The 23,276-nt window shown below is 41.0% G+C and overlaps 1 protein-coding gene across 2 annotated transcripts in view; it reads left to right on the forward strand.

Annotated features, from left to right (window-relative positions):
- Positions 1-23,276, forward strand: part of EFR3A (EFR3 homolog A) — a 105,712-nt gene that overhangs the window by 15,914 nt on the left and 66,522 nt on the right. The window contains exon 2 of one of the 2 annotated variants that reach the window (XM_047074196.1): positions 21,567-21,643. In XM_047074196.1, the coding sequence (XP_046930152.1) occupies positions 21,567-21,643 (77 nt within the window). Of the gene's footprint in view, positions 1-21,566; positions 21,644-21,695; positions 21,714-23,276 lie in introns of those variants that run through there. The other variant, XM_047074197.1, reaches the window with a different exon arrangement.

Here is a 23,276-nt window from a genome sequence, read left to right on the forward strand (position 1 = left end):
GGGGAAAGGTTGCACAGCATCGTTTCCATTATTTTCCTTATTGATTTGGGGACACTTGTGCCAGAGCGCGGTGTTGTTACAAGCGGAAACTCAAGTGCACGGTGAATAGGAAAGCCTTTTAAGGAATCCCGGGCAGTGGTCATCGTTTGGCTGTTTGTGAAGTCCTGGGGTTCTCCCCGCCTTTTCTCAGTAGTCGAGTCCTCCATGCAGCTCTTGCTTAGTCTCTGGTGTGCTGGAAATTTAGCAATGACTTTTTGTGGAGGCGCTCTAAAAGTGTAACAAAAGCGTCTCCTTCTTTCCCCCTACACATTCTTATATTCTTAGGGGCATTTTATTTCCTTTTTTTGTTTGTTTGTTTGTTTTTATTATAGCACGGGGAGAGGACCCATGAGCAGAAAGAGCTGCTTCTTAGGGACATTTTAGAGCTCAGAATCACGTATAAGTAGGAAAAGAAGAGAATTTCTAGAAGTGGAATGGTTTGTAATACGACACATTCTCAGGCTGGGTGTCACTTCTCCATTCTCTGCCATCTGACTTGGTTTTTGTACCATGGTAACAATAGTATAGTCTTTTGGCAGCTGCATAATATTTTGACTGTGTTGCTTCAGTCTCTGAACTAAACGGTTCAGTTTTTTTTCTTTTTTTAAGCCATTTCAGGAAGACAGTGCGGTGCATAAACTGTTAAGAGCACAGGCTCTTAAATGGATCCAGCGGTTCTGGCTGTGTGACCTTGGATTAATCTTTCTTGCTTGCTTACTCTCTTTCTCTTTTTTCTTTCTTTCTGTTTATTTTTGAGAGACCAAGAGAGACTGAGCACAAGCGGGGTAGGGGCAGAGAGAGAGGGGAGACACAGAATCCGAAGCAGGCTCCAGGCTCTGAGCTGTCATCACAGAGGCCAGCGCGGGGCTCAAACCCACAAACCGTGAGATCATGACCTGAGCCGAAGTCGGACGCTTAATTCACTGAGCCACCTAGGCGCCCTGGACTCTTACTTTTGTGATCCCCTATTTGTAACCTGTAAATGTTGATGATTCATAATAGGGTTCTTGTGAACATTAAGGAAGATAAAATCAGGAATATAGTAGATATTCACATATTTGTTAAATGCATTTTGAAAGAATCAGACTGGCAGATAAGGAATAAGAGCAGGGATCCTGGGGTAGATTAGGCCCCATAGTCATTTGGTTAGGTCTTCAGGTTTTCTACTCTTTGCAGTATATCCTTGAAACCAGAATTTGTGTCTCACGGACCTTGCATTTAGCAGTGGGTGTTGTGTTAGTTTGCCTGGGGCTGCTGTAACAGAGGAGCACAGACTGAGTGGCATAAACACTTTATTGGTTCACAGTTCCGGAGGTCAGAAGTCTGGAATCAGGGTGTTGGCAGGGTCTTTCCCAGTGCTGTGAGGGCAGCGTGTGTTCCAGGCCCCTCTCGCTGACTGGTAGATGCCCCCCTTCGTGTTCACGTGGAGTTCTTTATGTGTGTCTGTCTCTGAATTTCACCTCTTTTACAGATACCAGTCTTTTACAAAGACTTGTCAGATTAGGGCTGCTCTGATGACTTTATTCTAACCTAACTACCTCTGCAGGACTCTGTCTCTTAATAAAGTCACATTTTGAGGCACTGGGAGTTAGACTTCAACACCAGAATTTAGGGGGCGATACATTTGAACCTATAATAGGTATGTTTGAGACATGAAAGTGAAAATTTTTTTTAGTTGTAAGTTTCCATTTTTAAAACCATGCTTATCTAATAAACTTTGATGTAAGCTGGTGGCATAGTCACTTTTTCTTTTACCCAGACCGAACAGTCATTTACTTAAACTTAAGTATATTTGGCTCCAGAAGAAAATTGGTGGAATTGAGCAAAAATTCTTTCTTTTCATATCTGTTATTTTGTATGCTTCTGCTGGGATGGGGAAAGAATGAGTTTGAATGACTGGAATATCAAGGAATGAATTACAAACTCTGGGGGCTGACTTCAGGTCATTTTGGCATTGGAATCGATTTCAGAAAGGGCACATCGCTGCTAAGTAGAGAACTCATGGGTGTACATGCCATATGAAATTTTACTTGTGATAGTTTCCCAAGGCCGCTGGAACAAGGTACCACCAACGGGATGGTTTAAGACAACAGAACATGCTCACTGTGCTGGAAGTTAGAAGTTTGAAATCAGGGTGTGGGCGAGGCCCTGCTTCCCGAGGCTCCGAAGAAGAATCTTTCCTTGCTTTGTCTAGCTCTGCTGCTTGTTGGCAGGCCTGAGTTCCTGGTTTGTGGCAGCATAACTAATCCCTTCCTGTCTTCCCCTCGCCTTCTTCCCTGTCAGTCTCCACGTCTTTCTCTCTTTATAAGGATACTGGAAATCGATGAAGAGCATGCCTTAATCCGGTAGGACTTCATTTTAACTTGATTAGCTGTGCAAAACCTGTTTCCAAATAAGATTACATTCCTAGGCATCGGGTTAGGACTTCAACGTATCTTTTTTGGGGGGAACACAGTTGTTCCCACAGCATTTGTTCATTGCTTTAAAAAGTTAGCTTTACTTTTAATTTCTTTCTCTAATCTTTTAAGTATTCCTGACTAGTAAATGGACAACTTTGTTACCACAAATTAATGTACTTCAGCCTGATAACTCGGAACTGTCCACTGTCCTGACTGCTAACCCATTGCCTTGGTTTTCCAGGTAGAGAGTTATGGTTCATTTTTTGACTGTCTGTTTTAACTGTTTGTTGCAAATTCTTATTTTTTTAATTTCTTTTTCTTTCTTTCTTTTTTTTTTTTTTTTTTTTTTTTGAGAGAAATAGAGTGTAAACAGGGGAGAGGGGCAGAGAGAGAGAGAGAGGGTGAGAGTCTCAAGCTCAGCTTGGAGCTCTACTCAGGGCTTGACCCCAATCCTGGGGATCATGACTTGAGCCGAACTGACTGAGCTACCCAGGTGCCTGTGTTGCAAATTCCTTTTAAAGTTTCATTTGTCTCATGCTTTCTTTACCAACTCAGTGTGATGAGTTATATTTGAAATTATTGAACCTCCTCATTTATAACCTGTAGTAGATTTCACTTCCAGGAGTCTGGTAATTGGAATGCATATTGACTACTGAATGCCTATAATTTTTTAAGATGGATTATTCTGTATAGATAGAATGGCATAAACAAATGAATGGGAAGGAAAAAGTTTGGGGCTTGATTTGAGAGCTATGAGTATTCACAGTTTTTATTGTGAAAGATGTTACTTATTTGGAAAGTAAGGCTGAAAAGGTGGAGACTGTGTCTAAGACCAACCTGGCAATGAAGCATAAACAAATTAGAAACAAATGAACCTGGCAAAGTTCAACTGACTTCATTTTTAAAATCTTTAAATAAATATGTGTGTATAGCTAAAATAGGCTATGAAATTAATCATGTCTGTTTTATAAATGAGTGATTTGGATTTTTTTGGTGTATTCTGATTAAACTGTCTTATAAATTGTCTACTTGTGGATACTATATTAACCATCTTTTCCAGTATATTCTCAATATTTCTGATGTACAGTGAAATATTTCATATGTTCTTTGTGTTCATTTTGCCTTATAATTTCACATCCTTTTCAAAGGCATATGGAAAATGTCAGTTTTTCTTTTTTTTTTCCCCACTTTTACAAACTGAAAATGTCACAGACAACTTCTGAGGAGGAATAAAGGCTGTTTCTGTGAATCTGGGTTTGAACCAAAAACTTCAGTAGACTTTCTTGTTACCTGCATGGCAAGTTAATTTAGAAGGAGAATACTAAAGCATGAAAATGAGGAAAAAATGGCAACCGACATCAGCTAACTAGGTCAGCTAACCGACCTTCTTCGCCAGAGTGCAGTGTGGGAAGCACTGCGTCCTCTAACCCAGCCGTATCTTCAGCTTTCCTTAGAAATCCGTGTCCTTTGACTTACAAGGAAGTGGGAAGAGTAGCGAGTGTAGATGAATGAAATAGACTCTGAAATTGTCCTTTGTAGATTTAGTAGTTTTTTTCTTTTCTTTGAGTAATTAAAAATCTAAAATCTGCAGCACAGTGAACATTTTTATGTTCACTTTGAACATTTAGCTTGTGTTCTAAGTTCCTGTTGACTGCTTTACTGTAATTGCTGTATCGTGCTAAGAGTTGCTTATTCACATAGCCCTTCATAGGTCATAAAAAAGAATGTTTAAGGGTGCCTGGGTGGCTCATTCAGTTGAGCGTCCGACTTCAGCTCAGGTCATGATCTCGCCGTTCGTGTGTTCGAGCCCCGCGTGAGGCCCGCTGGTGTCAGTGCTGAAGCTGTCAGCACAGAGCTCGCCTCGAATCCTGTGTCCCCTCTCTGCCCCTTCTGTGTGTGTGCTCGCACTCTTTCTCTTTTTCAAGAGTAAGTAAACATATAAAAAATGTTTAGTAGATTGTTTCTCATGAGAACTAAGGACCAGTATTACTGAAGTATGATTGTTAGCTTTTTACACCATGGGAATAATTTCCAGATCCTGCCACCAATAATTTTGTATAGTCAGAAATGATATTAATTTACATCTAATTAAACTAAAGCTATTTTAATAGAAATGTGAAAATCTGATTCTATTACTTTTTTTTTTAAGTTTATTTATTTTGAGAGAGAGAATTGCAAGCAGATTCTGCACTCTGATGTAGGGCTCAAACTCATGAACCGTGAGATCGTAACCTGAGCCAAAACCAAGAGTTGGACGCTTAACCAACTGAGCCACCCAGGCACCTTCTGATTATATTTTTAAAACTTTACTCTTTATGCTGAGTTTTGTACATTAAATGCTTTTAGGTACAGTTGTCTTAAATTATGTGGGTTTTTTCTAATGTTTAATTTAGAGAGAGAGCATGCACATGAGTGAGTGGGGCAGGGGCGGGGCGGGGGGGGGGGCTGGCAGGGCAGAGAGAGACAGGACAGAGGATCTGAAGCAGGCTCCTTGCTGAACAGCAGAGAGTCCAGTTTGGACTCGAACTCACAAATCCTGAGATCATGACTTGAACCAAAACCAGACACTTAACTGCCTGAGGTACCCAGGTGCCCCTTAAATCATGTTTTAATAGAAAGATCTCCATACCTTACTTTGTCTTTGATTCTGCATTTTCCCTCATAGCTATGAAGGTAATTATCTTACAGTTTTTCACTGAGTGAGTTAAAAAAAAATTTTTTTTGATGTTTGTTTATTTTGGGGAGAGAAAGAGAGACAGAAGCTCAAGTAGGGGGAAGGGGCAGAGAGAGAAGGAGACAGAATCCAAAGCAGGCTCCAGGCTCTGACATGGGTCTGGAACTCATGAGCCGTGAGATCATGACCTGAGCCGAAGTCAGATGTTTAACTGACTGAGCCACCCAGGCGCCCTATCCAAGTGATTTTTTAAATCCTTTGGCACAGTCAACAGACTACACTCATAATTACATTAGTTTCATAATGCCATTTCCCTGTCGACACGTTTTGGATCGTTCGTATTGTGTACAAAGTGAAACTTCTCGTCCATGTGTCCAAGATCTACAGTTTCAAGGAGAGAGTGTATTAATATGTGCATTTGTACAGCTGCTGCTAGTTTATCTTACTGGTTTTTTTCTCCTAGGCTCTACAGCTGAATCAGGAAGGTTAGTGATTTCGCTACTCTAGGACAGCCTTTGTTTTCCTCAGCCTTTCTGGAATACCCTGTTACCTCTGTTTATTTTCTTCCTGTTCAAAGGCTGGCTCACAGTTCAGCTCTTTCGCAATGAATAGCTTTTTCCTAATCGTTTCAGCTCACAAAAATCTTTTCTTCTTCTGATCTCACGTTCATGCTTGGCAGAGCTCACTGTTCTCATCCTCTAAGAAGCAATCTGAGGCTTTTCTAGTTGGAATTTAATTTCTTATTTCGCTTATATTTTGTTAATACTGTTTATGTGTAGGTCTTTCTTCTACCCTTCCAAATGTATGAGTTCTTGTTAAGTAGTATTTTCCATTGCTGGTCTTTTCTGTACCTTCTGCAGTACCTTTTATAGTACCTTTCAAGTAATTGGTAGTCATTAATGTTTGTTTGCATTTGGGCAAGAACGTCATGTGCATTTAGTAAAGAATCGTTACATTACTTAGACTGACCTTTAGTTAGACAGCAGCTGTTATATTGTCCTGCGTGGAAGCTCTTAGGGAATTATCAGTAATTTTGCCTACTTCTATCCTGAGTTCTGTTCTTTGTGGGCATCCCATGATGTCATCATTTTTACATGATGTCCTTTCAGTGTTTGAGTAATACCTGATATTTTAACATTTACTGTTTGATATTGTGCGCTAAGCATTTTTTTTAACTAAAAGGTTTTTGTTAAGATTTATGAATTGCGTTTAGTAGCTTCAAATATGCAGTGCCACAGTCCGTCCACAGTTGGTCAAACCAGTTTATTTTTGTAGTTTATTTTTTGCAGAATCTGTGAAGTAGGGCACAACTCTCTTCAGTTAACAGTAAAATACCTTACTGGCTGTTGCAGGAAGGTAATGCATTGTGCCCATTTCTGACTAAAATGTGATGACAAGCATCCAGAGAATTCTATAGAAATGCTTATGAAGAAATTTTGATTTGATTTCAAAGTTCATTAAATAGAAAACACAAAAACAAAAATGATACAAATATACTTTTACAAATATCCCAATGGAAAAATTCTCAAGAACAAGTCATTTGTTTTGTGTGGCAGAAGAAATTTTAAAGCAAACAAAACCTCCAGATCTTCTCTCCTTCTGCAGACTTTGCTAATAAGGCACAGAACAGAGGTCAGCAGTGTATACCGTGAACATTACCAGGCTCATGTTGCTAGGCAGCATGGCTTCAAAATTATGCATGCTTTGAAAATCAAGAAATGTACAGAATGCAACATTAGCTCAGTATTAGTTCTTTTTCGGAGCACCTGGGCGGCTCAGTCGGTTAAGCGTCCAACTCCTGATTTCGGCTCAGGTCGTGATCTCATGATGCTGAGATGTCCTGAGATTGAACCCCGTGTTGTGCCCTGTGGTGGGCATGGAGGCTGCTTAAGATTCTCTCCCTCCCTCTCCCTGTACTGCCCCCCGCCACGCTTATTCATGCACCTCTGCTCTCTCAAACAAAAATATTAGCTCTTGTTTATTTTAAGGTTTTATGTTTAAGTAACCTGTACACTCACCGTGGGGCCGATCTCTACACCCTACATGGGGCTTGAATTCACGACCTGGAGATGAAGAGTCACATGCTCCACCGACTGAGCCAGCCAGGCGCCCCCAGTTCTGATGGCTGTTTCAGAGGCTTAGTTTGTTGATCACAGATTACAGTGTTTAGTCACAGAGTCTCAGAATGTATTATGTTGATTTTATTTATTAAAAAAAATGTTTTTTAATGTTTAATTTTGAGAGAGAGAGAGACAGAGCACGAGTGGAGGAAGGGCAGAGAGAGAGGGAGACACAGAATCTAAAGCAGGCCCCAGGCTGTCAGCATACAGCCCGACGCGGGGCTCAAACTTAACAAACGTTGAGATCATGACCTGAGCTGAAACCAAGAGTCAGACGCTTAACTGACTGAGCCACCCAGGCACACCTATTATATTGGTTTTAAAAGGTTATTATTTATCCCTTCTGTGATTTCAAGTTTACTTAACTTCCTTATAAGCCTGTTGATATATACATATATACGTATATACATATATGTATGTACATATATATGCATATATCGTTAAGATCAACAGGCTGCGATACAGTTTTTTTTAATGTTATGGTACCACACTTTAAAGACAGTCACATTGACAGCGATGAAATTTAAGAAAGGAAAAATGTGTTTGTACCTTATTTTTTTGTATGATCATGGAATCAAAACCTTAAAGCTTTATTGTGCCAGAGTTATGCAAAATGAAGTATCATGCCATACACATGATGCCACATACTAAAAATTACATTTAAACTTTACTATTCTTACCTTAGACAGTTACTTGGGGCCTGTAAGGCTTTAGACACAGAAGCAAATATGGGCATCAAAATCCATATGATGTTACTTGGTCATAAGGTGGATCTTACATATACTCATATACAAAATAAAATGGCTTTTGGTGAGACATAGTCTTAGGAGCCAGAATAGGTTTATTAAGAACTCACAGGGGTGCCTGGGTGGCTCAGTTGGTTACGTGTCTGACTCCTAGTTTCAGCTCAGGTCAAGATCTCATGCTTTGTGAGATTGAACCCCACTTGAGGCTCTGAGCTCACAGCAGGAGCCTGCTTGAGAGTCTCTCTCTCTCTCTCTCTCTCTCTCTCTCTCTCTCTCTCTCTCTCTGTCTCTCCCTGCTCCTGCAAGCATGCTCTCTCAAAATAAATAAAAACTTAAAAACGAAAAGAACTCACAAATCTTCAGTTAAATTATTCTGTATGTGTTAGTGGTTGTTATTTATTGATCTGTACTTTTTGATCTCTATCGGAAATTGAATTTTCATGTGTTCGTTATTTCAATAAAAAAAAAAGTGAGCACTGTTAGGTAGATGAGTAAGATATAACCCCCAGTCTTCGGGAACCAAACTACTGCCAATACATGGAAGTAAGTGCGGGAACAGATACGGATGTGAAATTACAAAGCTGTGAAAGCCTTGTCAGTTCCCAGCCTTTTAGAACTTCCTGTTCATCATCATTTCCTGAACATTCTGACAGTAGTTCTGTAACCACAGTCTTAAAATTGTCTTTGATGATGAAAAATAGTGTGACAACTAGAGTCTTTTGAATTTTACCTTTCTAGATTAAGAACTTGAATACACGCTTCTTGCATTTCTGCACCTTGCAAGCAGAAGATACTTCATAAACCTAATTTGGTTGGTTGGCTAGTCATTTGAAATAGTTAAAATATTCTTTGAATGTCTGTCCTGGAAGAACTCCTCAAATGTGGCCCTTCTGTTAAACTGTATCTCTTGTTAGAATAGGATGAGTGCCTAATTCTTGACCTTATTAGAAGAACGGCCTGCTTTTATCATATGTTCAACACCAAGTGCTAAATGAAGGGTAGGGATTCTGCAGACATGGTAAATTTCCTTCTGATCATTATTTTAGTAGAACTTCTGTTTTGCAGTTGTCTCATTCTAGTCAATTTTTATTTTTATTTTTTAAATTTTTTTAATGTTTATTTTTGAGAGAGAGAGACAGAGACAGAGAGCAAGTGCACCAGTGGGGGAGAGGCAGAGAGAGGGAGACACAGACTCTGAAGCAGGCTCCAGGCTCCGAGCTGTCAGCACAGAGCCTGACGCGGGCCTCGAACTCGGGAGCCGTGAGATCATGACCTGAGCCAAAGTGGGATGCTTAACCGACTGAGCCACCCAGGCGCCCCTCTAGTCAATTATTTTATCCTTCATTATTTACTCGAAATGTCAGAACATAATCCATTTCTACATTTTAGGTAAAAGATTTGTATGTTACTGAAAATGAATTGAAACTGTTGAAGTATTAACTAGATGTTTATGAGAGATATTTTATATTATCTGTTTTTTTTAGTAAGATTACAATCTTACTAAACAGCACAATCTTCCTGTTTTAGTAAGTTTACAACCGTGAACCATGTGATCAGTCTCTCTCCTACCTCAAGTGTCCAGTCTCCTGGACAGTGATTTGTAGTCTGGGTATTCGTACTCGCCACTGGTGTCATTTGTGTTTGGTCAAAATGTTTAATCTATCATGAAATTTTAATTCACATTACCATTAAATCTGAGATTTTTTGGTTTTTAAAAATGATCTTATAGAGTGTTGTTTGAAGTTCTTGTGTCCTTTATTTACGTCATTGGTACTTGTGTAGAAGGTACAAGATTTGGAAAACTTCTTTGTTTTTCTAACACTGTTCTTTCATAGTTTTCATTCCGTTGCTTCGTTGTCTTCTCTGTCACTTCCTCCTCTGCTGATCATCCCTTACACGTTTGCCTTACCAGCGTTCTCCCGAACTCCCTCCTGTTTTCCTTTGGTGACTCCCAGCTAGCTGCTTTGCTATTGCATGTTTTTAAGTTTATTTGTTATTTAAAAAAAAAATTTTAATGTCTATTTAATTTTGAAAGAGGGAGCGTGAGCGGGGGAGGGGCAGATAGAGAGAGAAAGAGGAAGACACCGAATCAGAAGCAGGCTCCAGGCTCTGAGCTGTCAGCACAGAGCCCAACACGGGGCTCGAACTCCTGAACCGTGAGGTCGTGACCTGAGCCGAAGTCAGACGCTCAACCGACTGAGCCACCCAGGCACCCCTCTCACTCTATTTTGTCACTCATTATTGAAGTTGGCTCTGTCAGCACAGAGCCCGATGTGGGACTCAGACCCACGAACTGTGAGATCATGACCAGAGCCGAAGTCGGCCGCTTAACCAACTGAGCCACCCAGGCATCCCAGGTTATTTATTTATTTCCAAAGAGACAGCACTGTGAGCTGGGGAGAGGCAGAAAGAGGGAGAGAGAGAGAATCTCACAGAGCCCGACGTGGGGCTTGAACCCACATACTGTGAGATCATGACCTGAGCTGAAATCGAGAGTCGGACTCGTGTGCAAAATAAAATTCTTTCTCTCCTTTTTGATACCCTCCTCCCACCCCAGGATGTATCTTCCTCTGTTCCTTGTTGGTCAGTGACACCACCATCGAGTCGTGTGTCCAAACTGTCCTATCTCCTTGTTATTTTGACTCCTCCTTCTTACCTTCTATGTTCAGTTGGTTTCCAAGTTGGCTTCATAGGTTTGTCTAGCCTTCTCTCTGAGGTTGCAGAACTTTGTGTGTTTGCAAATTAAAACCACACTCTTGTTTAAACCTCAGAGCTTTCGCGTGTGCGGCTCCGTCCACCTGGAATGATAATCCTCCCCTCTTTGACTAATTCCTAGTGTTTCTTCAAGACTCAGTCGTTACTTCTTGTGGGAAGATTAGATGTTGCACTGCTGTCCTCCCATAGCACCCTGGTGTGCCATAGCAGTCATTACACAAAGTAGCAGTTCTCTCTGTGATGGTCTTTGACGACTAGAGCATGAGCTGCTGAAGGCCAGAGACTGTGGCCTGGGTTTGTGTGCCCTGCATTCAGCCTGGTACCTGGGGCGTGGTAGGCCTCATTATAAGCTTGCTAAAAGAATACATGGGATCGAGTATACAGGTTTTTCCCAATCAGATACATTTCTGAGGCATATGTATTTGTTGCAATTTTAAGAGGGTTGCGATAGCACCTTTGTCCCCCTCTGAGTTGGGAACCAACTGAGAGAAATCTAAAACTCAGTCTAATGCAAGTCAGTATATTAGCTCTGTTACTAGTAAAGCTGGGTCAGAGGATGTGACTTGACTTTTGTCTGTCGTCAGGCTTGTTTGTCACTTGCCCTCCAAATCTGGACTTTTTCACGGTGTGTCCAGGGGCAATCCCAGGTGGGCAGAGCAGGCATACTGAGCCTTCTTCAGGGAGGGCATCCTGACTCCAGCTTGTTGGTGACCCCATGTGGCCATGTGGAAACAGGTTTCCGACCCAAATACACTTCTGTGTGATACCAAATATCACATAGAAGCAGGAAGAGTGGCTTGCAGAATGCAGTCTGGAGAGAGACCCTCAAGAGTACATTTGTTCATTCATTCAACAAATAAGATGTGGAGCGCTCACTGTGTAAGTGGCGCTAAGAATGCGGTTTGGGGTTATGTTTAGGGCGTGCCTAGTTCCTTCGTCCGACTCCCCAGTAAAATAAGACATTCTTTCTCTTTCTTTTCTTTTATTTAGTGTTTATTTTGAGAGAGAGCGCGTGTGTGTGCCCTTTGAGAATCTCCCTCTCTGCCCCTCCCCCTGTGCGCATGCTCTCTCTCTCTCTCTCTCTCTTAATAAATAAACATTAAAAAAAATAGGAACTGTGGTGTCTCATCCTTAGAGATTGACTCAGAAGTCCTGGGTGGGGTCAGAGAGTATTCAGTGAAAAACAGTGCTCCAGGAGGTTTTTCTTCAGCTGGCTTGTAAAGCACCCTAAGAAAAGCATTGATTGTACTGTGGGAACCTAGTTTGCTCTCCTAGGATTTCTTGTGAGGTGACCTTATGAAGAGAATAAACACACTGACACAGTAGACAACTTGTGAGTGTTGACTTTGTTAGGGGAGTGGAGGACAGTGGTAGTTGTTTTCTGGTGTGATAGTGTTATGCGTATGGTGGAAAAGGCAGCATAACTGGGTATACGTAATCCTCCCCAGAGACTGAAGGTGAATTCAGTCTGTTGCCGTCCTTAGGATTTTGTGTGCATCTGTCTTTCGTTTTTAGTAAAAGAATTCTTGTTTCTGTAACATTAATTCCTTATAATCTTGCATTTATTTAAAATTCTTGATGTTAGCCAATTTTGTGAGTTAACACATCTCACAATGCCTAGCTTATTAGAACGTTGACTGTGGTAGGCATTTTATAAAACATTTAATTATAAATGTCCAGGAAATTTATCTGTTAATGAGCTTTATACAAAAATTATTGCAACTGACAATTGAGATATTAAGGTTGTAATTAATTATCATATACTAGAAAAATTAAAGCTAGGTATACTCAATTTTTTTTTTTTTTTTTTACTAGTTTTCTGTTTCTTTTTTTCTTTTATCTTTATCTTCCTTGGCTGGATTGTTGCCACTTTTCCCTTATTTTGTATTTTAAAAATTTTTTTTTTTTAATGTTTATTTTTGAGACAGAGAGAGACAGAGCATGAATGGGAGAGGGGCAGAGAGAGGGGGAGACACAGAATCGGAAGCAGGCTCCAGGCTCTGAGCCATCAGCCCAGAGCCTGACGCGGGGCTCGAACTCACGAACCGTGAGATCGTGACCTGAGCTGAAGTCGGACGCTCAACCGACTGAGCCACCCAGGCGCCCCGAGAATCTTTTTTTTAATTAATTTTTTTTTTTTTAATTAATTTTGAGAGAGAGTGAGTGCTCCTGAGCAGGAGCGGGGGAGAGGGAGAGAGAGAGAATCCCAAGCAGGCTCTGCATTGTCAGCACAGAGGCCAATGCAGGGCTCAATCTCACCAACCATGAGATTATGACCTGAGCCAAAGTCAAGAGTCAGAGGGTTAAGCAACCGACTGAGTCACCCAGGCACCCCGAGAGAGGGAGAGAGGGGGAGAGGGAGAGAAAATCTTAAGCAGGCTTCACGCTCAGTGTGGAGACTGATGGTGGGGCTCTGTCCCACGACTCTGGGATCATGACCTGAGCCGAAATCAAGTGTCAGTCACTCAATCTACTGAGCCACCCCAGGTGCCCTAATATTTTATATATCAAATAAGGGAATCCCATACCATTTTAGTTTTCAATTCTGCCTCATCTCATTACTTACCTCTGGATGTTGGGACACAGGAGTGCTGTGCTCCCCTTCCAAGAATGCCACCTGCGCATGTTTGAGGAAGGCCTGTGGTGTGCAGGGTCCAGGGATGTGGTCTTAGAAGTAGGGGTGGACCACATGCTACGTCCTGACTGTGGTGGAGACAGGTGTGAGTGCTTTTCTTACCTGGCGGCAGCTCTGGTTTCAGTGTCATCCGTTGGATCCTTATTGTTGTGGAAGCCAACGTCCGGTGAAATGAAGAGACAATTACATTTTCTGATTTTAATATTTGTGGTAATTTTTTTTCTGTGTGTTAATTCCAGGAGGTTTTCAAATGGAATCTTGGAGGATTGCATTTTCTAAAAGCCAGGATTATTCTATATTTTATTGCTTCTGTTTTGGGTAACTGCTGAGGAATACGTTTCGAATTAAGTATGATAGTGTACTATACTGTAAAGTTAAATGTAAGTATAAGTCCATAAATTGACTAAGTAGGAGAATGTTTAATACATATTTTTTCTTTAGAAATTGTGACACTGGGGGGAAACATGTTAAGTGTAGACTGGTCATTTGACTCAGAGAAAAGCTGTTTTTTCCTGTGGACAGTGGGTGTCTCCATGTAGTTTTGAAAGTATGTCAGAGATGTGTCTGTGTGACGCTTGTTGTAGACCAAGTATTGCAATGTAATGGAGAGAGAGAGTGTCTAATTGGGCCATTAGTCCCAGTATTGCCTTTGTTGTCCTCTTTTCCACGAGGGTTCTGTGCCTGGGGATAAAGGACAGGTAGTGAAATGGAGAATGAAAGGAGAGAAGGTATAGAATTACAAGTGGAAAGAGTTGTGTAATAAAATATTCCTCTAATGGATTAAAATCCTCTTAAAAGGAACACTTTCCTGACGATAAGACTATTTTGTTCCCGTTTCTTTGACCCCGTGTCTAATTAGTCACCAAACCCTTCTGATGCTTCCTTTGTGCCGCCTCCCACATTCCTTCCTTTCTAAAAGCTGTGGGCCATTAGAAGATGCATTTTGGTTTTCCCATGTGTCATGCTCCGTAGTGAACTCTTGCATTGTTCCACTGGACTGTAATTGTCCTTCACTGTCCCCAGTTTATCCTTATAATTGAGTGCATTGGTTCAGCGTGGCAGCTCTCGGCTGAAGTCCGTGTCCTGCATAAAGCCTCTTCATGTGAGCTCCTAGTGCTTTCTGAACCTCTGTGGGTAACCCTTACACACTGGAGATCCCTTGTCCTTATCCTTTAATGTTGTCCAAATCTTGCCTTTGTCTTCTTAAGTAGTTACATTTTTCTTTTTTTTTTTTTTAATGTTTATTTATTTTTGAGGCAGAGAGAGACAGCATGAATGGGGGAGGGACAGAGAGAGAGGGAGACACAGAATCCGAAGCAGGTTCCAGGCTCCGAGCCGTCAGCACAGAGCCCGACGCGGGGCTCAAACTCACGGACCGTGAAATCATGACCTGAGCCGAAGTCAGAAGCTCAACCGACTGAGCCATTCAGGTGCCCCGATAGTTACATTTTTCATCCCATGTAGTTCTTCACACAGTGACTGTGTACACGTTGAAGTACAGGCATAATAACATCCATGTTGTAGGCTTTATATATAGCATGTACATGTATGTGCATATGTATATTTCTGTATCAAGTTTTTGGTACTTGGGACTGGTATGTATGAGTGGGACTGTAATATTGAGTCCTTTTAATTGTATGAAGCAAACATCTTGTTCTGACACTAACTGAATACATAACTTGAGTTTTAATTTTAACCTTGGAGAAAATTTTATGTGATGCTACTGACCCTTAAAGGATTCTGGATACATAGAGCTACAGTTATTGAAGTGAGAGATTTTTAGAATCTTCTAATAGAAAAACAGTCTGTCCCTTTTCACCTTGATTATGGATGGCCTCCTGTAGGACTAAAAATAATGCATGAAGTGTTTAAAATGATTCAGTTGACATTGGCCTCTGTGTGTTGGAGCGTTTTGTGGTGGACAGTATACTTTCTTGATGATAATTTTGATTCTTTCAGCACATATGTGAGCAGATACTAAATTTGTTTTATCTATCCGTGAACTCTGGGTCCTTATTCATTTAGTGAAGGAATGTTTTAATAAATATCTGCTGGGGCGCCTGGGTGGCTCAGTCGGTTAAGCGGCCGACTTCGGCTCAGGTCATGATCTCACGGTCCGTGAGTTCGAGCCCCGCGTCGGGCTCTGTGCTGACAGCTCGGAGCCTGGAGCCTGCTTCGGATTCTGTGTCTCCCTCTCTCTGACCCTCCCCTGTTCATGCTCTGTCTCTCCCTGTCTCAAAAATAAATAAAAACGTTAAAAAAAATTTAAAAAAATAAAATAAATATCTGCTATATGCCAGACATGCACAACAATGAGTAAGATGTATGGACTTTCTGTTAGAGGGACTCTTGTTCTGGTGGTAAAGGCCGACATGTAGATAAATATGTAAATTACTGCAGTTGTAGAAATATACATTGAAGGCATAAAGAATCAAAATCCTGTAATCATAGCTGTTCCCATTTAAAAGTATGAAATTTAGTAAGCCTTAAATATGGCATTGAATTTCCAGTGTATTACTTGTAAGAATTGAGATAATGTAATTGCTGTGTAGAAGATGCAGATACTATTATATTCTGCTTCTGTAGATCATAAAAGAAACCTAATTTAAAGTCATACAGTTGGTTCTCATAATAGGGTCTAAGCATTCTTCAACTCCAGTGTCAGTGTTAGTAGTAACTTACTTTTGTTTTAGAGGATAGATTTATCCCAGGTACCCAGTGCTGTGTTGGTGTTTAATAATAGAGACATTAATGGTTTAATAATGGAGAGATTAATATTTCTAGTTAGATTTAACTTATCATTGGATAATATAGTTTATTGAAATAAGTAGCTTATTTTAAAAGGAGTCTTGGGGCACCTGGGTAGCTCAGTCAGTGGAGCGTCAGACTCTTGATTTCGGCTCAGGTCATGATCCCAAGATCGTGGAATCGAGCCCTGCATTGGGCTCTGTGCTGCGCGTGGAGCCTGCTTGAGATTCTCTCTCTCCCTCTGCCCCTGTCCCCTGATCATACTTGCTTTCTCTCTTAAAAAAAGAAAAGGAGTCTTTATTAATTATTCAGAACTCCTTCCCACCCCCCCCCCAAACTCACACCCACATAGCAAGCAAATGTTGTCACAAAGTACTCACTGGTGGGCCAGCCACTTGGAATACTGTCCCATTAAGCAGAATTCTCCCAGCACCTTTGTGTGCTCGTGTGCCTGATTCGACCTATTTTTAGTTCAGCTGTGAGGTTTTCTGTTCAACTAGCTACTCAGGTCCTTCCCTGAATGCCTCTGTGGGTAAGGATGGGTTGGAAATTAATTCTAACACCTCACCATCAAATTCTAACACAGAAGAAGGAGGCTGCCAGAGGTCAATGCACCTCACTCCTGCCTGAGATGAGGGCCAGGGGACATCGGTGAATCCGCATGAGAATGATGTTAGTAGGGAGTTAAGGAGGAGAAATTATCTTGGGGTGCCTTTAAAGAAGAAATGGCTAATTTAGGAGTATGCAGAATTTGCTAAAAAATATATTACATGTTTTTACGTGGCTTCTATGTTGCAGGCACTGCCTATGTATATTATAGTACCCCTAACCCTGAGAGCTAGTACTCAGCCCATTAATCACGGAGCCCCATGAGCCTGCCTGTATACTCATGCAGCTTGGCACTTCTTTGGGGTCAGTTTTTCTGTTTCCAGCTGCACGCGTGTTCCATTTTCCCATAATTCTCTCACTTGAGACGTGCTGTTTGTACTAGCGTATCATAAGTAAAGTTCTGAATTCCTTCTGCTCCAGGAGAATAGTGGACTCCCTTCTCCTTTTGTACTAGAATTAAATATAAAGGGAGAATCCTGTTGACTGCTCAGATTTGCCAACTGCTTGAGGCATTCTGTGATACGCTTAGTCCTTTGGAAAGAGAACGTTGGGAAGGGGTTAAAAATAGGGTGGTCTGGGGTTCAGAAGAGTTTATTGGAAGGGATTAGAAGCGAGGATGGAGAGAGACTGAAGGAACGCTTTAAGGGAAAAAAGCGTGTAAGTAGCTTTATTTTTTTTTACTTCTTAAACTCTGAAAACCTGCTTTCATTGAACTAGCCACACGTTCTTTTGTAGTATCTTGTTTAAACTCTTTGGTCTTGGCAGCAGAATTTGATATGCATATTATCAAGTTCTTGATAGCTTTACACTTGATGTCAGCAGCCAGTAAGATAAGTCACGGTGCATTAGTGCCCTCTGCTAATTAATTGCAAGTGATGTGAACTAGGCACGTCCTGAACAGTGGTGTAAGGACCCAGAAGCTCAAAGATCGACTAGAAAGTAGTCTCTTACGACATGAAAGACTACGTTCAGGTACCTGCAGCTGAATTCGAAAAGCCCTACGAATTGACTTCGGCAAGGGAGTCAACCCCGTTTCTGTGGCTGAGTAGGTCAATGATTTCAGTTTACTTTGCTTCTTGTGATGTTTACAAGTACAGTGTTCTCTTCCTTAAAGTAGTTCATGTTACTTCTTTTGTGATTACTGTTGCCACAGTCATTTTGACATTATATTCTCTTCAACACGTTCTATAGAAATATGAGTACATTGAAAGTTTGAAGCCTGGTTTCATATGTCGTCTCTATAGTTGGTAGCTTTTCATTAATAGTAAGTAAGTAGTCAAGAAACTGTTTTTGTATCATTTTGGGTCTTCTGGAGAAACTCATTGTGATCCTTTCTTTCCCTGCATGGCTGCGCATTCCTGGTCTGTTCGTCACACTCATTCCTGCAGTCACGGTCGTGGTTTGGTTTGGAAACTGTCTAGTACTTGATTGTAGTGTGGCTGTTACCCTTTGAAGCCATCAGATCTGGGCTGGAATCTCGGCCCCGCTGCATTCCTTACCAGCAGGGTGCTATTGGACAGATGGCCTCCCTGAGCCTGTATCCTCATTTATCCGAGGGAGATGGTAACCACTTCAGCAAGTGAGTGTAGGAGTAAGTGAGGAATGTTGTAAAATACTTTGTATAACGCTGCACACGTCATGTTCAGAAAATGACATTTTACTGCCTCCCCCCCCCCCCCGAACTGGTACTGATACTGTTATGAAAGCTTATTGTGAACCATATGCAGAATTTGTTGAGATTTTTTTTAATTAAAAAAAATTTTTTTTAACTATTTTTGAAAGACAGAGACAGAGCACTAGTGGAGGAGGGGCAGAGAGAGAGAGAGACAGACAGACAGACAGAATCTGAACAGGCTCCAGGCTCCTCGTTGTCAGCACAGAGCCCGATGCAGGGCTCGAACCCATGAACCATGAGACTATGACCTGAGCCAAAGTCGGACGCTTAACTGACTGAGGCACCCAGGCGCCCCACCCCAATTTTTTTTTAATGTTTATTTTATTTTTGAGAGAGAGAGAGAGAGAGAGAGAGAGTGAGCAGGGGAGGGACAGAGCGAGAGGGAGACAGAGAACCTGAAGCAGGCTCCAGGCTCCAAGCTGTCAGCACAAAGCCCGACGCAGGGCTTGAACTCACAAACTGAGAGATCGTGAGTTGAGCCAAAGTCAGATGCTTAACCAACTGAGCCACTCAGACGCCCCAAGATTTTTTTAAAGTTTATTTATTTTGAGGGAGAGAGCGAGAGAGGCAGAGAATCCCAAGCAGGGCTTGATCTCACAAACTGGGAGATCATGACCTGAGCCCAAATCCAGAGTTGGACGCTTAATGCACTGAGCCACCCAGGCGCCCGTTTGGTGTGATTTTTGAACGATTGGTTTACAAGCAAAGGTTTTCATACTGTCTTTAAGATTATCTCTAGGGCCCTCAGGCACCTTCTGCTTACCCATTGTAGTACTTCTCTTATTGCGTTACTAATAATATCTACCTTTTATTGAATGCTTGGTATATATTAAAACTTTCATTTTTTAATTTTACCAGTAAGTATGAAGAAGGCATTTATTACACCATTAAACTGATGAAGAAACATAGGCATAGTAAGAAAAAGTAACATGCCCACCCAGCTAGACAGGAAGAGACCCTGAAGTCACCTTGGGCCTGTCTGACTGCAAAGCCCATTCCCTTTAACACCATCTGGCCTGTTTGGCATTTTCCTTTTTACTCCCGTTTCTTGCAGTGGACCTGAGCTTCCTGAAAGTAGGAACTGGATTTTGTGTGTATTCCAAGTTCACATTTTTTCTAAAGCCTCTGTAAAAGCAATGTGTACTATCCAAAAGTGTCAGTGTAAGTGAAACCTAATGGTATTGAGAGTCTTTTCTTATCGAAAGTAACAACATACCATTTTGATGGGGACCTTGAAGCAGTAAGACTTGCTTTTCAGTCCGCTGCCAGTCTCTTTGCCACCATAGCAGCTGGAGTGTGCTATTTTTGGCCTCGAGTAAGTGTTAGCAGAGCGCTCATCTTGATCTTCTTACCAGGTCACAGGCGCTTTTCATCATTGCATTCCCCAGCTCGGTGCTCTGTATAACAAGCACTCGATACGTATTTGATTTTAATTCTTCAGCGTGTTAATATTTATCTGAAATATTTTTATATTGTCGCGGACAGAAGTAGAACTTTTGCTTACTTGGCTCTTACCTCCCTCCCCTCCCCACTTCTTTTCCTCTAATAATAGGACCAGTGTTTTTGCTTTAGGATTCTAAAAAGAGTTCAGGTGTTTTGGTGTTAGTTAATTGAAAAATTCGGACTCTTTAGAATTTTTTTTCTTCTGTTGAAGTAGAAAACATTCTGAACAATAGCATTTTTACATTATCAGCACATAGTGCCAAGTATATATTGGTGAAATTAATAAACTATTTTTTAAGTAAGTTTATAAACTCAAGAGCAGGGATCTTTTCTCTTTTATACTTTCTTGTATGTGTGGCATCTGGTATGGTCTTAGGCAGATAGTAGGTACAAATGAAATATTTGGGTGTTGACTGATTTGACCATGGGTATCTGTGGTGTTGTGGGAAGAACATGGGGTTACGGAGTTAGACATGGGATGCTCACTTAGCCACTGCTGTTGAGTAAGTTACTTGGTCAGTTCTGCTGTACATCCCACTCCTGTAAAGTAATGGTAATAATGCCTCACTAATTTGCTGGAAGTGTTACATAATGTATGCACAGTACTCTGTGATCACTAAAGATGCAGTGCAGAGCTTAAGTCAGTCTTGTTTTTATCAGTGCTTTATTGACTCTGCTGCAAATCTGTACTCAGTCTTACTTGTTTTGGCCAGTGCTGGGTACTCCGTTGACATTTAGTATATGACTGCATGCATGAATGGTACATACTTCATGAGCAAAGTGAGATCTGGAGAAGTTGTCTCTTGCATAATCTTACTCTATGAGATAGTCGTAAAAGTCTGCTTAGATCTAGTTCTTTTAACTTCTAGCTCAAGCAGTCTTTCATACTATATTTTGGTTTGTAAATACATACAAATGTACACATAAACAGAGACACACATACCCTAGTTTCATCTATCATGGGAATAATTTTATAGTGCCTCCAGACCAACATTCCTGTTACTAGCTTTCAGGACAAGAAAACTGATCCCTCTCGCTTACATGGTTCTTTCCAGATAGCTAATGTGCTTTACCCAAGGCCATGTAGGCACTTAAGTGTAAGACTTGGAATGTACCCAGGTATTCTGGATCCCGGTCCGTTGCTCTTTCCAAGATACCAACACCTGAAACTATAATAGAGCAGGCTTGGAGCATTTTTGAAATTCCTGGACTTCCCTTTGAGGTTTTTTTCCCTCACTAATGTAGTTCCTCATATGATGCCTTGTGTAGATAGCACATACTGAGTGTTTTTGCCAGCCACTGGGAGCAGACCGTCTTTCAAGACCCCTGTGACAGGTGCTGTAGGTGGATTGGGCCAGGCAGTGGGAGAGTGGGGTGTGCAATGCAGAGAGTAGTGGGAGATGAGATTAGAAAGGGGTCATGGGGGTATGGATTATATGTTTGCTTAAAGGGTGAATTTGGTAAGTTTTGTGTATGTGTGTGTACAAGCGCACACTTGCCCCCAAATGATTTGAAATGGAACTTTGGAATGATTCATTAATATATTCATTTTGATGTGTCTTTGGGGAGGGGAGAGGAGATTTAACTTTTTATTTCTTAATCGGTAATTGAATTCACATGCCTTTTTTTTTTATTATTATTATCAGTGCCAGTTTGAGGGTTTTATTTTAAATAACTCATTAATATTCAGAAGCCTGAATTTCTAGGTCCGTTTACAATATGAATAATCTCAGTACTTTGTGTTTTTACTCTGTTTTGAACAGGAGTGTGTTGCTGCTGTTCTGCTTTGCGTCCTCGCTACAAACGCCTGGTGGACAACATATTCCCTGAGGATCCAAAAGTAATTTGATCTACATCTACTGATCCTTCTCTTTGCTGACCCATCCTTCCCCCCTGCTGACCTCCCTAAGGTTTCCCTAATTTCATTTCTCTACTTTTACTCCTAAATCTCATCCTGTACACTGCTGTTTTTATATTTCTCTTTTTCTACTTCAAAATGACCCATGCTGGCTTGTCTAATTTTCACTGATCCTTTTCGTAGATCAGTCTAAATTTGGCATGATGGACAGATGGCGTCCTCTTGTCTAGATAGTTCCTATATTTAAGTAACACTTGACAAAAATTTATGAGCTGGTGCCGGATTATTTGTACGAAATGCTAAGAATACAGCTGTGAACACAGACCAGGTTTTCTGCTCTCGCCAAGCTCACAGACAAGGAAATTGGCAATTACAGTGCTGTGTGAAAGAATGTTATGATGAAGCACGCCGTGCTCCTGGAGCAGGTCGGAATGATACCTAACGTGGGCTTGGAGAACAGAGGCCTTCAGGAAATAAAATCTGCACTAAGATCCAAAGAATAAATGGGTTGGCCATTCAGTTTTCAGAAGAGAATTGAGAAGTAAAGGAAGCATGTTCCAGGCAGAGTTTGTTCTCTTTTTACTTCAATGCTTTAAAATTTTTTATAACCATTAAACTTTATTATGGCAGATTGCAGTTTTCAAAGCACCTATATTTGAATGATTTTGTTTGACACCGTCCTGAATTTTCTAAGTTTCCTTTAGTCCAGGGTTAAATGGATATGAACAGAAAAATGTTACATGGGTTTGATTTCCCAAATTTGCTTTAAAAGGTAGTCAGAGTGCCTGGCTGGCTCAGTTGGGAGAGCGTGTGACTCTTGATCTTGGGGTTCTAGGTCGAGTCCCATGTTAGGTACAGAGATCACTTAAAAATTTTAAAAAAAATCTTTAAAAAATTAAAATGTAGCTAATTACAGAAACCTTTGGTGATCTTAACATTAATTTATATATTTCATGGTATATGAGATATCTCATTTTAATGAAATCCGATTTAAACATTCAGCCATTTAGAAGAGGTTAATCAGTTACATACTATTGACTGCCAGATATCCTGGATAATTTGTGACAGGTAAAAGCCCTAAGATATGATAGGGTACCTGCCTTACATAGCTTTCCATCCACTGACTGACATAAAGCAAAAGCATACTAAATATTAAATCAAAATGCATAAATTAGGAAGCAAAATGTTAAGCAGAACAGGTGGTAAAGTTTTTGCCTTCAAAGCAGAGGTTTTGCTGTGGGGTGGCAGTCTCTGGGAAGCATTCTCAGAGGAAATGAGATTGCTGAGCTTTGAAGGATGTATGCCATCTGGAGAAGTGAGATTAGTCTCTTTGTTGCAAGTGAGGGGCCTGGAGAGAAAAGACAGAGGAGTGCAGGAGAAAGCAAGGGGTAGGTTTGAGGTGAAGACCCTGGAAGTGAAGGTTTAAATAGCCTCATTGCAGAGGGTAATGGGTGGTAATCGTGCTGACCATGATTTCTGATCTGAAATTCCAGACACGTCATTTAATAGACCGAATATTCAAGTCATTTCCTTGAGGAGTCTGGGACATATGGTTACTAAAGATAAGGTGGAGGCCAGATTATAGAGGAATGTGAATGACAGACCGGGCTTCTAC

Source organism: Lynx rufus, unplaced genomic scaffold (assembly GCF_022079265.1).
Source record: "Lynx rufus isolate CCGP_SWC_20201006 ecotype Redwood Valley unplaced genomic scaffold, mLynRuf1.p SCAF_12, whole genome shotgun sequence".
NCBI lineage: Eukaryota > Metazoa > Chordata > Mammalia > Carnivora > Felidae > Lynx > Lynx rufus.